This window comes from Xiphophorus hellerii, chromosome 6 (assembly GCF_003331165.1).
Source record: "Xiphophorus hellerii strain 12219 chromosome 6, Xiphophorus_hellerii-4.1, whole genome shotgun sequence".
Taxonomy (NCBI): Eukaryota; Metazoa; Chordata; class Actinopteri; order Cyprinodontiformes; family Poeciliidae; genus Xiphophorus; species Xiphophorus hellerii.
Window position 1 is genome coordinate 3763225 of NC_045677.1, and position 13730 is coordinate 3776954.

Below are 13730 nucleotides of genomic sequence, written 5' to 3' on the forward strand. Positions count from 1 at the left end.
GTCACATGACTCATCCTCCATCTGTGCTTCTCTCCAGGTTCACGCCTCACCTTCCTCTCCCACTGCACCTTTTCCGCTCCTCCTCGCCTTTTCTTTCCGTCACCAAACGCACAACGCAGAACACAATGAGTCCGTCGAAAACAGTCAGAGGTCGAACCGGGCACGGTAATTTGGCGTCTCTGCTTTTGTCACAGCAGCTCGGCTTACTCAGCCATCTGTTGCTATAGAGACCGGTTTGGTTTTCCAGAGTGAGGCGCAACTGGAAGGGAAGGGGAAAGAGGAAACAAAAAAAATGTTCAAAATATTCATGGATGTGCCTTGCTCCTCTTCTCTTTTGTGAACTCATCGGTGTGAGAGTGGACACAAGAGCACACACACACAGACCCCGTGTACGCTCCTTTGAAGTGAGTAAAAAATCAACTAGAAGCATACTTTGACTTATTCATCCATAAAAGTCTTTATTTTGCATTTACAGAACAACAGAAGAAAATCTTTTTCAAGTAAATTCCCTAGACGGTGAGCAGCAATGTCAGGGCAGTCATGTTGCTTTCATTACATTTATCTCATCTGGTATGAAAAAAAAAGAACATCCAGCATGGAGGGGTTTACATCGTGGCGGAGGTAAACCCCTCCTCTTTGCAGCAAGGTTCGTCCTCCTCATCCCGCCACTAGGGGGAGCCTGCGCTCTCCCCATTTGACTCAGATGCTGTCAGATATGACGTTCCGATTTAGGAAGATGCTGTTTCCCCGAGTCACTAAAGTTAAAAAAAATTCATTAAACAAAAACAGCCCACGTTCCCGTGACTGCAGACTAAACTGCTCTGTTTGTTTTCACAGCATCACAGTGTGAACGACCTTATATTTTCTGCAAAGAAAATTGGACCCTCCATGATTCCAGCTGAAGTGGCTCCACGGTAACCAGATGCGCTGCTCCTACTCTTCCTGCATCTTAAGCACGGGAGCACCAGAGCGGTGGTTACAGTTCACAGTCCACCGATGCTGGAAAAGGAAGGAGGTGTGGAGGGGTGGAGTGGTGGAGGGCTGCCATCCCATCCCATCCCATCCATCAGCTCGCTGGAGCTCCCTGACTACACTTTGACGGCGCCGTTGGCGGGCTTGCCGTGGTAGCCGTAAAGAAACGTGGCAGCAATCACCAGCGTCGCTCCCAGGAAAAACACCCTGGGGGAGCAGAGAGGCAGAGAGAGAGAGAGAGGAGAGATTTATACGAATCCAATACACAAACGGCGTCTCGCTAGGCTTGTTTTACGTCGCCAAGGTTACCCCGTGGGATGGAAGTCGTTCAGGACGAAATACGAGATGAGGGTGGACACGATGATGGACACGGAGGTGGCGAATCCTTTGAGGATGTTGTCGGCGTACTTAATCACCACGGCGACGACCAGTCCACCCATAGCCTGCAACGCAAAGTTTGAAAGTCTGAAAGTTTTTCATGTGATCCCAACAAACCAGTAAAACCACAACTACTTTCACTTCATAAATAAGCCCGAATAGTAATAAAACATTTTTTAATGATTTGATGTCAAAAACTGGTCCTATAGTAGTAAGAAGAAGTGGAAACATGAATTATTTTTGCTTACTTTGACTTTTCGTTTCATCAGACACTACTGACCATATATTCTGTTGCACGATGTTTTCATGTTTTCTGAACGATTCATTGTTGGAAATAAGAATTTCTTCTCAATCAACCTACCTAGTTAAATAAAGGTGAAATGAAACAAACTAAATAAAAAGTGCAGCAGAAGTATTCACACCCTGTTTGTCCAGTGACAACCATCAATTTTATTTTATTTTATAAGACAGATTCAAATGAAAGGTTGCCAAGTTGTGCAGGAAAAGAAAAATGAAATGAAACTTTAAAAAAAAAGGCAATCTGAAAAGAGCGGCAGTATGTCCAGCCAGGGCCGGCCCAAGGCATAAGCAAACTAAGCCGCCGCTTAGGGCCCCCTCAGTGGAGCTGGGTTTTTTTCATTAGATCAAAAACACACAATTTCACCATGAAGTGATTTTTTACAATAACATATATTTGATAATGTATGTAGAAATCATTATTTTACTGATAAAAAGAAAAGAAAATTGCTCTTGGGGGACCCTGGTGGCCGTTGTAGGTACCGCACTCTTTGCCGGTAACATGAGACACGGTGCAAAGCGCAGAGCGCATCCAAACGTCCAAAGCTCCGGTCAGAAGTTAAATAAGCAAAACAATGTCTCAAAAAAGGACTTATCCTTCAGGGAGGAAGAAAAGAAAAAAGCCAAGATAAAGGTTTATTTTAATGTGTCTTGGTAATGTAAAATATTTGTAAAGCTGCTAGCTTGATAGCGACCTGGAACGGTCCAGTTCAACAGCCAAACATTTATGCTAGGGTCTTTGTGTTTGTGTGAAACTGAGTTTGAACTTTAAATGAGTTGATTCTCATGGTTGGCTCTGAGTATATTTCATGGTATATTTCTGAAGTATTTTTGCGCTACAAAATGCCGTGTTTGATAACGTTTGATAACAATAATTAAAACTTCTCAATGTTTGACATTGTCTAGCAAAATGTTTTTACGTCAGGCTATATAGCTGCTACATCGATGAGCTTCTCTATGCTGTAGTTGGGGATATGTTGTTTGCTGCTGAGCATAATCATTTTGTGGCTAAAACAAACATTATTTTTACATCAACTTCTATGTTATGTGGAACTTCTGTTAAAATCATTTGAAGACTCAGAATCAGTCCAGTACCGGAACCGGTCCACATCCTCAGGGGAGAAAGACTCACCTGGTATAAATAAAATTTTTAGCTATTGCAGTAACGCTTAAGAGAAATGTATTTAATCAAAGAATGTCATGAATATGTGTGTAGAGCTGCAACGATTGCAGTTTTCTGGCCGATCCCTAATTACCGATCTTTAAAAAGCCTGACCAGCCGATTTTGATTTTGGCTGATATGAATTTTTTTTTTGTCTGAAACGTTGCTAAATATAGTCAGAAAGTCACTGAGTTGGCATCATCGGGGTGAATATTGTTAACTGTAAACTTGCAGATCTGACCTGGTGGGTCGGTCTGTCAGTCAAACCTCTCACTGCAGAGCAGAAAAGGACAGAGGCTGATTTTTAAACCTTTACTGACGAAGATGAGATTAGGGGATAAGATGGGCTTCACATGTAAGCATCAGCAGATCACGATCCCCCAAAATAAAGAAAATCGGCGCCCAGAAATCAACTGGTCGATACATTATATATCGACCAGTTGATATGTCTGTCTCTGGCAGTGCTGTTTACATAATGTATACAGCACTGCCAGAGATGCAATAAGTTTACAGCAGGTGTGTGAATGATCTAATGATCGGACTGCTGATTGCAGCCAGTCCACATTGTTAGCAGAACTAGAGGGCCCCAAAACCAAATTTCGCTTAGGGCCCCATGGAGGCTTGGGCCGGCCCTCTGTCCAGCCCTCCTTATTTTGATACTCTTAAATAATCTCAGTACAAATCCAAATGTGAAGGCCTCAGAGGTTCATTAGTGAATTGATTTGAAACGTAATCAATTACAAATTTATTGATGGAACTTGACTTAATGTCGTGTTTTGATTGTTGATTCTATCTTGCATTGTGTTTCTGTGTTTGATATGACGTAAAGCACTTTGAAATGCCTTGCTGCTGAAATGTGCTATACAAATAAAATTTGATTGATTGATTTGATTGATAGTGAACGTTACAGAACCAAGGGAAGAGAGGGGTTAAGTAAAAAATGAAATGAAAAGATTTTTATTTTTAAAAGAGCTTTAAAAAACATTCATAATTATACTTCCTTTGACCTTGTGTTGGTCTGAGACAAAATCCTATTAAAATACAGTGGTCTGTGACCGTAACGTGATAAAATGTGAAAAAAGTTCGAGGGGTGTGAATACTACCTGCATGGTGCTGTGTATATTTCCTACGAACTATTTAGAATGAAATAAAAGTCAAAGTCGAGTTAAGAACTGTATTCTTTTTCTTCCAGTCTCAGCCGTTTTTCTTCTGGAAATAAAAAGGTAAAAGCGGAGATACCGAACGGAATCAAAGAGAGCCAACCTGCAGGACAACAACTGTCCAGGTGATGGCGTTGTAGCCCTGAAACATCCCGGACTGTCTCACACTCCGGCCGTCGTACACCATCATTCCTAACAAACCCAAAAGGAAGCTAAACAAACCTGGAAGAAAAGAAAAAAAAACATGACACAAAGACCGACATCACAGCTGATGACGCAGAAGAAATACGATGCTAACGACGCTAATGCTAACCAAAATAATGACTCTACCACTAAAAAAAAAATAGCTTGATTCTCCACAGCAGGAAATTACGGAAGAGGATTAGGGCCACCGAGAAAGAAAAAAACGAATTCTGAGATTAAAGTCAGACTTTAATCTCAGAATTCTTTTTTTTTTTTGGTGGCCCTAATCCTCTTCCGTAGGAAATATACAAGCAAACTTCCACCTTTTGCTTTAATACATTTTGCCAATACCTTTGTTATTGACTGTTAACTTTGTTAGGTTCAGAATGTTTCACTAAAGAGAAAGAAAGAACTACTGCTCTTCTCACATGTGAGGTTTTAATTATACCCATTATCAGCTGAAAAGGAGAACATTAGCAACATTAGGAAGCAGTGACTGCGGTCAGGGGAGGCAGGTCATCATGGAAAAATGATATATAATGATAACAATAATTTATATTGCTATTTTCACCCTGTAGTTTGTACTATAAAGTACCTATTTTCATTTAGCTTAACCAATTCTGATTATATTTTCTCCAAAATCGCTGAATTTTCGCATTTTCCCATTCAAATGCCTAGAAGTGAAGCCGGTGAGGCAGCAGCGATCTGAGCCTCACCTGGGATTGATCAACCTCTCACTAACTGCACTGGCTGCCATTCTATGGGAGCAAGTTCCTCCCCAAGTGCAGCGATACATTTATAGTTTTCTCCTCTTACCACAACAATCACGTATTAATAATCGCAAAATAAACATTAAGCTTAAAACCATACCACTACATTCTGCTCTTTGTGTGGGAAATATCAGAGTGGTTTTTTGGGGGGGGGGTTTGTGGCGTTGTTGTCAGTTGCTATGGCAACGAGTCTGCGCGTAGCTACGCTTATACAGAGAGCGAGAAAGAAGTGGTTTTGAGTTGCACTTTAACAGTTTTTCCCTTTGCTGTGGAGCACAGCACGAAATTAATAATGTGGACATGTCCAAGTTTGATTGAGTTAACGGAATTATTCTACGGCGGCAGCGCGGCCATGCATGACATGTTAAAGAATAGTCTTTTTGTCCTTCCGCATGTGCGGAATTTCCTCATGTACACAATAACATGCAGGGGGTCTACATTTGTAAATGTGATTATGATTAAGTCAGTGCCTCACCAGCTCTGAACCTCACCGCACATCACTGTTGGGAAAGTGAAAGCGACGACAGCTGCTGGGCATGAAAAACCTGTTTCTGTGGCACACCTAACACTGCTACTGACTGCCTGGGGACGAAAGAGGAGCAGCTGAACAAAGGCTTTCTGAGGAAATCTGACCGCAATCTAAAACTGCTACCAATGAAAGCAACTGGAGGGAAATTGGGGCATGCTGAACAACAACCTTTACAGGACTATCAAGAAATAGTGCCTTGATGTCTTTAAAGGTGCAGTATTATGTTTTTCGGCAACATAGCACCATTTTATACTCAGCATAAAATATAAAATAACTATGTTACCTTTAGTTACTGTATATCAAATATGACTTAAAAGACATTTGACTTTGTAATTCATTGCGATGCCACCGTTAGCTTGTTTTTGGTACAAAATTCGGACTCTGCTCCCAGGTTTAGAAATTTAATACCCAAATAAAAATTAATAAAGTAATTTATGTGATATATAGATATGTATATTAAAAAACTGTGTGTGTGTGTGTGTGGGTGGGTGTGTGGGTGGGTGTGTTTGTGTGTGTGTAAATTATTAAAGATGAAGCTGAATTAGGAGCAGCTTGAGTTCAGCCTTCACCTTGAAATTGGGCCTCTATCTCTTTAAAAACTCCTGCTCTTTCTTAAACTCCGCTTTCAGGAAGTCATCACAACATGGCTCCTCTATTAACCCCTTAACAACATTTTTACCCGTGTTTCACCGAGAAGTAGCTGCTATAATGAGCTACTTCCACCAGGTGTCTGGTAATTGCTGCTGGCCAGTCTGAGGGAGCGGAGTGGCGGAGTCACGGGAGAGGAATGCTCTGGGAGGCGGAAGCTCGGAAAATGCGGCTCTGAGGAGGAGCTTCGTCACAAAGGCGGCGCTAGGTCCAACCTGGCGTTTTGCACAGCTGAATGGTTGCCATGGGAGACTAAATGATTTCTCAAACATGCATGAAAAGGATCAAAGCAACACTCCCGCTATGTTTTTGATGGTATTACAACATGATGTAAAGCTAAAAAAAAAGTCTGTTTTACATAATACTGCCCCTTTGTGGCCAGTCACAACCATGATGTTAGGTTCAGAATCGTACCCAGCTGTATGTTGCGGACCCACACACTCTGCTTGGTCTCCTTTAGGATCTTCTCGAAGTAAACTCCAGCAAAACCGCTGGACATACAGGCCGTCAGCACCGCCGCCACTCCGACCACCTGGGAGCCTGCAGTCAGAACCTTCTGCTCTCCCGTAGAGTCGGTGGGCCACTGGGGAGGACGAACACGGGTTAGGTCAGGTGATCAGGACACGTTGTGATCAGACTACTAGAAAATAGGACAGTTTAGTGAAAAGAGACAGTTGAGTGTGCATTGTTGGGACCAGCTGATGTCAACTCATGGTTTTATTTTCCTGTCTTATAGAAAGTACTCCTGGCACAGTGCTTCTGTGTGTAGCTGTGTCTATTAAAGCACTGGTGCTGCCGTTAGGTTTGCGTATTCTGCTCTTTTTTTTTTTTCCCTCAGAACATTCAGAAGACTCAGTACTTCATCTGTTTCTTGAACTTTGACATTGGGGGAGCTATTGCTGCCCATAACTTGGGGATGATCTCCTTTTCACTCCCAAAAGAGAGTACCTCTGACAGAGAATGCCTATAGCTCAATTGACCATAAAATTGGAAAATAAATCTTAATAGAAGCATGCAATCGCAAACAAACTCAAGTTTTTTGATAAAAACATTTTAGCAAAAGAATGAGTTGGCTTTTCTCCCATATCAAAATTGGTGTATTTTGTAAAAACGCGATGGAAAAACTTTTTATTTGTTTGTTGGCGTTGGCCTCCATGGACAAAGCTCAGCTGGCTCCACCAGAGCTCATTGCACAGTTCATGAAACGTTGAGTTTATTATACGAACGTGTTGAATCCATTATCTGTAAAATCATTGACTACAATTTCCCCAAAACGCTTACATAGCCACTCCCAAGTAGGCGGGACTTGTAGCTCCAACGTCTGAATAAGATACAGACGTCCCCCCTGATGAGCACCGAATTGTGAATATATCTCATGTAACTGTTTACATCCGTCGCTAACATGATTTTTAATAACTTCTTGCGTGAACAAATGTATTCACGTGTGATTTTTATTTTATTTCTTATGCAACGGAAACACTGCAATTGTGAAATTGTGTTTTCTGGACCTCAGGTTGAGGGAGTAAGATGCCAGACTTTGACCGAATTAAATTCTGGACCCGTTAGTCTCGCTCACAATGTACAGTGAGAGCACATTGGTTGTGAACGTTCGCCATGGAAACCAACTCAGCAGAATTCAATGGACCTGACTCACCTGCACCAGCGTGACTCCAGCCATGAGGCTCAGCAAGGAGAGCCACTGGTACAGACCCAGCCTCTTTCCCAGCATGGAGACGGAGAACAGAGCCGTAGTGAGGATCTTCAGCTGGTAGGTGACCTGCGTCCATCAAAGATAAACAATATAAATGTACAGGGTTTGTTTTTGTTTTGGTTTTTTCCTTTTCAGAGCACTTGTTTTAGTCCTAACAGACTTTCTTACAGATTTTCAAACCTACTGGCATAATAAAACCAGAGAGGACGCTTCACTCAACCACCTTATCACTGAGTTGCAGGACAGCTATGATCTAGTGACACAGTGCTGCCGATGGCTGTTGTTGCTTTGAACTACAAGTTATTGGAGGTGGCAACATTTACCAGTTCAACTACAGCTGATCTAACTACAGACTAATCTACAGACTAATCTAAACTAAATACCACTGCCATCAGGCATCATAATAAGGCACTTTGAAACCGGAAGGTATTTGCAATTTTCCCGGAAAGAATGCGTCGGAGAGCCACTGAACTCCCCAACTTCTCCGATAAATGCTAACCCTCAGTCAGCCTGACCAATCACATCCATGTATAACCTGATAGGTGGCTGCATCCAGGTTGGACAGGGCAACATAGAGCAGATTGTTCTGTAGCGTGTAGATCCCTGCAGGCACGGCCAGCTTCATGGTCTCCACGGGCTTCTTCACAATCTCCTCCTTCAGCAGCAGGTTCATCGCCCGCAAACTGTATTCTGACAGAAACAAAGAGAGAGTTACTGGGTCCGTCCCATACAGTATAAGTATGATGGCATATTAGGGCCACTGTGGATAGAAAAAAAATGGAGGAGTAAATGTCGGCCAAAAAAACTTTTGGAATTTTAATATTAACGTCAGAATTTTTTTGTAAAAAATTTTTAAAAAGCATAACATTTTCAAAAGTTGAAAATTTGCTAGAAAGAAAAACTCAGAAATTCTAAGATTAATCTCAGAATTTTTTTTTAGAAAAAAAACTTGGACATGTCTGAGGTTAAAAAGTTTAAAAATTTGCTAGAAAAGCAAAGATATCTTGAAGTTAGGCCCAGAATTGTGCTAGAGAAAAAAAGGAGATTTCTAGAAACATGGACATTTCAGAGTTTCAAAAGTTGAAAATTAGATCCAAAAAACTCAGAAATATTTAGATTTATATTAGCAAGGTTTGGAAAAATTAAAAAACAAGGACATTTCTGAGTTTGAAAAGGTGAAAATTTGCTAGAAAAAAGTTACATTTTGAGATGAATCTCTGCCATGTTGAAGACAATGACACTTTTGCAAACTTGATATCTGAATTTGAAAGGTCAAACATTTTCAACTTTTGAAGCTCTGAAATTTCCAAATTTTTTTCTAAAAAATTCAGAGATTTTTTGGTGGAATTTTCTCCTCCTTTTTTTTCTATCTCTTAATGGTCATAGTAAGCCGTCGTAGATGAGGGACAGGGGAGCATTTGTGTACTGCTGCATGAGCCGTAGGAGGAAAAAACCCACTCACTGTTTTCCATGAAGACAATGAAGGTACATGTAAAGATTTTAAGGACCTCAGCAGCCACTACAGCAGAGGAGGCCAGGTAGCGGGGGCCGTCCTCCTTTTGGGTCCGGGAATAGCGCATGGTGAGAACCAGTGATGTGGTCTGCAGCACCAGGACCCCCAGGGACAGATACTTTAACCGTGAGGGGTGGGGTGTGGACGAAACCATCGTGGAGGACTCTTTGTCCGAGCTCTCAGCTGGAGGTAGAGCCTTTAGGATGTTCAAAAACCAAAGTAAGATTATTTCAGCAAAAACAAATGCCTAGGCTAAGCTAATATTGCCATCTGATGAAATATGACATCTGTTTGTGTGCAAAAACCTGTTTTAAAGGGGCAGTATTACGTATTTCCAGGCACATTGTGCCATTGTGTAGCACAATCAACTACCTGTTACCTTCAGTTCTTTTAAGAATTCTACATACATATCAAATATAACTTGAAAGAGATTTGACTCTAATTTAATGGCTTAAAATTGGGTCTTTGTCTCTTTAAATAATTCAGCGCTTTCTGGAACGCCACCTTCAAGAAGCCATCACAACATGGCTCCTCTGTTAATCCTTTAACAATGTTTTTTTTTTTTTTACCAGCATTTTACTGATATGTGTTGGGATCTGGGGAGGGCTGGCTGGGGTTCTTTCCCACTTTTTCCACCAGGGGGCTTCCTGGAGGTTCCTGGAGGGGCGTGGTTTCGCGGCTGCACACCTGACTCATATCTGACTCATTTGGAGGAGTATATCTGGATGGAGCTGCCGACACTCCAGTGCCAGAGTGTTAGCCAGTTATGGTATCTGTTGTTACTAGCCATCCTCTGACCAACCTGTTTCTTGAAGTAACTAATTTCGTGTAACCTCTTCCCAGGTTGCCCCTCCGTGACGCCTTGGCCGCCTGACCCGAGTTACTGGCTGGAGGGTTCTTCCACCCTGGATTCCTGTTCTTCCGCTACCAGCCCACCTCCCTTCCCTGAGCCCCGGCCTCGCGGACCCACTAGTCCCAGAGCTCCAGCCGAGCTTTCCCCTGTAAATCCTCAAATCCCAGAGATCCAGCCCTTGCCAGAGAGAATAAGAGAGAGACACCTCACCTTCACCTGTACATATCTGCACGTTGTTTTTCTAATAAATTTCCCTACCTGATCTGCCTCCGGAGTGTGTTCTGCACATGTGGGTTCAGAGAATTGATCGCACCATGACAATATGTAGCTGATATAATGAGCTCAGCAGATGCACAGTTCCACCAGGTGTTTGCTAATTGCTGCTGGCTAGTCTGAAGGAGCCGATGAGAAGCTTCATCTCCAAGGTGGAGCTAGGTCCAGCCAGGCGTTTTGCACAGCTTAACAGTTGCCACGGGAGATTAAAGGATTTCTCAAACATGCATGAAAAAAATCAAAGCAACACTCCATTTATGTTTTGATAAAGGAATAATATAACATCAAATAAAGCTAAAAAAATAAATTTTTCATCACACTGTTCCTTTGAATACAAGGCCCCACAAGTTCAATCACAGTAGCTCATGCTAGGTCAGGTAGCAACACACGTACATTTGTTGGCAAACTTTGGACAACTGCACAAACAGATACAGTAATGATCGTGTCTCACACTGGAGACACAACGGTGAAGTTAGAGAGTAAAAATGTATTTACCAGCTTCATATCTGCTACATCCTGGATGTCTAAAGACAAATATTCTTCACTCTTCGGCGTCATATTTCCTGAAACTCCTCAATGGTTTTAGCTGAACTTCCTCCTTCCCTCGTCTTCTCATTGTTGTGACCCCAGAGGTAAAACTTCCCCATGCACAGAGGGGCACAGGAAGGCGACAGAGGCAGACCATCCACACCAAACCTGAGCAGGAACCTCACTTCTAACCACAAGGAGTGTCCAACGGTGCTCTGCTGGTGGTGGGAGGAGCAGCGGTATGCCTCCTCTCTGAGGTTACTACCTCGCTCAAACTCTCGTCACTGCTACCGTATACTTTCACTCCTACAGACTCCTCAAACAGAACTGACTTCCTGCTTTCCTCTAAAGAGTCTAAAAGACAAAGTCCACTCATCTGCTTTCTGAAATTGCTGGGTAATATTTTGCAGTTTCGGGTTTACGCTAAAAGGAGGATGTAAAACACATCAGGCGGAGCAAAGCCGTTCTCTACAAACAGGAGGTGGGGGGCGTGTTCAACACACCAGCACACTGACGCTCTTATGTGTCAGCCGTGCAAAGCAGAGGGGAGCACGGCGGCACAGTCTCCCTCTGTATGACTCTGCCTGAGCGTGTGTGAGTGTGCGTATCCCTCCTCAAATCTAACACACCGGCTACAGTCTTTCGGAGAATGTTTCAGACACACCCTCGGCGTTCGCTGCAGTCTCACTTCATAGAAATGGAGTTCGTGGAAGGAGAACTGGGTCACAAACTGGAATAAACCAGGGTGGAAGGTTAGGCTTCAACACAGAATGCTGCACTGTGTATTTCTCGACAACTTGGATCGGACTCTTTCAAGATCACCCTATCCTTTTCTTGCACCACCACAAGATGTGGTGGTGCAAGTCTTCTTTCTCTTGAATGCATTACAGGTAAACTTGTAGCACATTGTAAGACGCTCTAAATGTAACCCAAACCAATGGGTTTTATTCAATTTCAGCCACATGAAAACTCTATCCGCCCATCTGGAGAAACATCCATCCACCCAGTAGGTCGTTGGACGTCGCGCTGCCAGTGACAAGCGGCCGACAGTTCTTCAAGAAGATCCCTAACAAGATAACGCAGCAAGCAGCAACAAGAACATTCTGGAAAACCTGACAAAAATGCAAAAATGTCCCGTACTAACCTGTGTGGACATATTCCGTGTCTGTGTTCACACACTCAGTACAAGCCTCAGCTGACACCACCGTCTCCCTCAGAGCCCAAAGCCGACTGAGCAGGTTGGATGACGACAACCCATCAGCACAAAATACCACAAAATACCTGACTGAAACGCCCTCTGAAACTGGTTCTGAAATGTCTATAGGTAGTAAGAAAAACACACTCAGCAGCTTGCTAAATTACAATAAACAGATCGGTGATTCTGTCTATTGTATCAGTGACGCAAAGCAGAGCTAAACAATAAAGAGGAAGGAAATGAAACATGGTTTTTACACAAGCTTACTCAGACTGGATGGAGACCAAGTATTTCCAAATCTTGAAACAGATTCTCAACTAAATATAAGCCTGGACTTGGACTAGGCCTCTCTAACTAATGAATTAGCTTTGACATAAACCATGGCATTATAGCAGTGATCCCAGTCTCAGGTCTTTTATTGCCATCCATCCATTTTCTGTTCACCCTTGTCCATATTGGAGTCGCCAGGGGTGCTGGTGCCCATCTCCAGCTAACGTTCAGGGCCAGACGCGGGGTTCACCCTGGACAGATTGCCAGTCTGTCACAGGTCTTTTATTGCCTCTAACAGATTATCTTTCATAATTGCTACTTTTAGCTCCTTCCATCTGCCCTCCAAGTTTCTTTTTTTTCCTGCTGAAGAAAAGCATCCACCTTGGAGTTACGTTTCACGGAAAAATTAACCGTAAATAGTCGGTGGCCCGCTGTATTAGGCTAAGACTGTTTAAACGGCCAAACATCTTCTTCTGTTTATTTAGACCTACATTGGTCAGTTCATAAAAATCTTTTTTTTTTTTTTTAAATCTAGATTTGAAATTAATTTGCATTTCAGACATTTTGAAAGCATATGTAAAGTTAGACTCAGTGTTTGTAAACATAACACGCAGCACTCTCGTAGTAACATATTAGTTTGCTTCTGCCTTTGACTGCCAGACAGGTCGCTCTGTAAAAGATGAATCAGGAAATGATCAAACTTCCCTTTGCGGTGTGATAAATGAATTAGAGCTCTTGTTTTGGGGCAGCAACCGGAGTTGACTTAACCAAACCACTTTACATTTCCTCATCGGGATGCGGATCTGCTCATGCCAGACAGGGAGTTCCCTTCCGCTGGGACGCACGTGCGTCTAAGAGCCTGTTGTGTTGTTGCGTCAGAGTTGCGACACAAGTTTTGAATCTAGTTATTGATTCAAACAAGCAGAGACAGTAACGTAATAACACACAAAAAAAAGTGTAATAAAAAGGGTTGAGAGTCTCGGCTGCCTCTGGAGACGTTTCCCCCTCCGTGCTGTGAGAGAAGCCCTTCAACCAGAAACTTACCCCGGGGGACAGCTGCTCATCCGCGGCCGTGGATGGATTGATTCATTCGCTGCTGCTGCTGCTGCTTCTCCAGCTTTAAACGCTCCCAGTCAGGGAGACGCTCCATGTAGAAATCCGCAGAGCAGTTCGCTCCTCCTCTGCAACTCAGTGACTTTAGGCATCAGATGAATTCAGCCTTTAGTCGTGCAGATTTGAGACCCATGTTGACCAACCTTCTGCCCATGCAGAGGGGGCCACCAGGGGG

The 13730-nt window shown here is 42.9% G+C and overlaps 1 protein-coding gene and 1 long non-coding RNA gene across 4 annotated transcripts; one reads left to right on the top strand and one right to left on the bottom strand.

Moving 5' to 3' along the window:
• Positions 1 to 436: 436 nt before the first annotated feature.
• slc35a3b (solute carrier family 35 member A3b) lies at positions 437 to 13579 on the bottom strand. Of its 3 annotated transcripts, none has more exons than XM_032565467.1 (8): positions 13487 to 13579; positions 9273 to 9519; positions 8346 to 8500; positions 7754 to 7876; positions 6514 to 6682; positions 4073 to 4191; positions 1282 to 1415; positions 437 to 1179 (listed from the first exon to the last, which is right to left on the bottom strand). In XM_032565467.1, the coding sequence occupies exons 2-8, from the start codon at positions 9475 to 9477 to the stop codon at positions 1089 to 1091; spliced, it is 996 nt and encodes a 331-aa protein (XP_032421358.1). In that variant the 5' UTR covers positions 9478 to 9519; positions 13487 to 13579; the 3' UTR covers positions 437 to 1088. The 3 variants fall into 3 exon arrangements, with proteins under 3 accessions (XP_032421358.1, XP_032421357.1, XP_032421356.1); XM_032565466.1 differs by lacking the exon at positions 13487 to 13579 and adding an exon at positions 12122 to 12332; XM_032565465.1 differs by lacking the exon at positions 13487 to 13579 and adding an exon at positions 10945 to 11658.
• Positions 9526 to 10687, top strand: LOC116721651 (uncharacterized). Its single transcript, XR_004339646.1, has 2 exons — positions 9526 to 10092; positions 10167 to 10687. It is a non-coding gene; the product is annotated as an uncharacterized LOC116721651 (long non-coding RNA).
• Positions 13580 to 13730: the final 151 nt, after the last annotated feature.

Bases quoted from the DNA above. Each gene is read 5' to 3' on its own strand.
- slc35a3b (XM_032565465.1), bottom strand. From the start codon at position 11,007: ATGACGCCGAAGAGTGAAGAATATTTGTCTTTAGACATCCAGGATGTA. The intron at 9,520-10,944 runs GTAAATACATTT...AACATCCTAAAG, and splicing joins ATGTAGCAGATATGAAGCTG to GCTCTACCTCCAGCTGAGAG. The intron at 1,416-4,072 runs GTTGGCTCTCTT...TTTGCGTTGCAG, and splicing joins GGACAGTTGTTGTCCTGCAG to GCTATGGGTGGACTGGTCGT.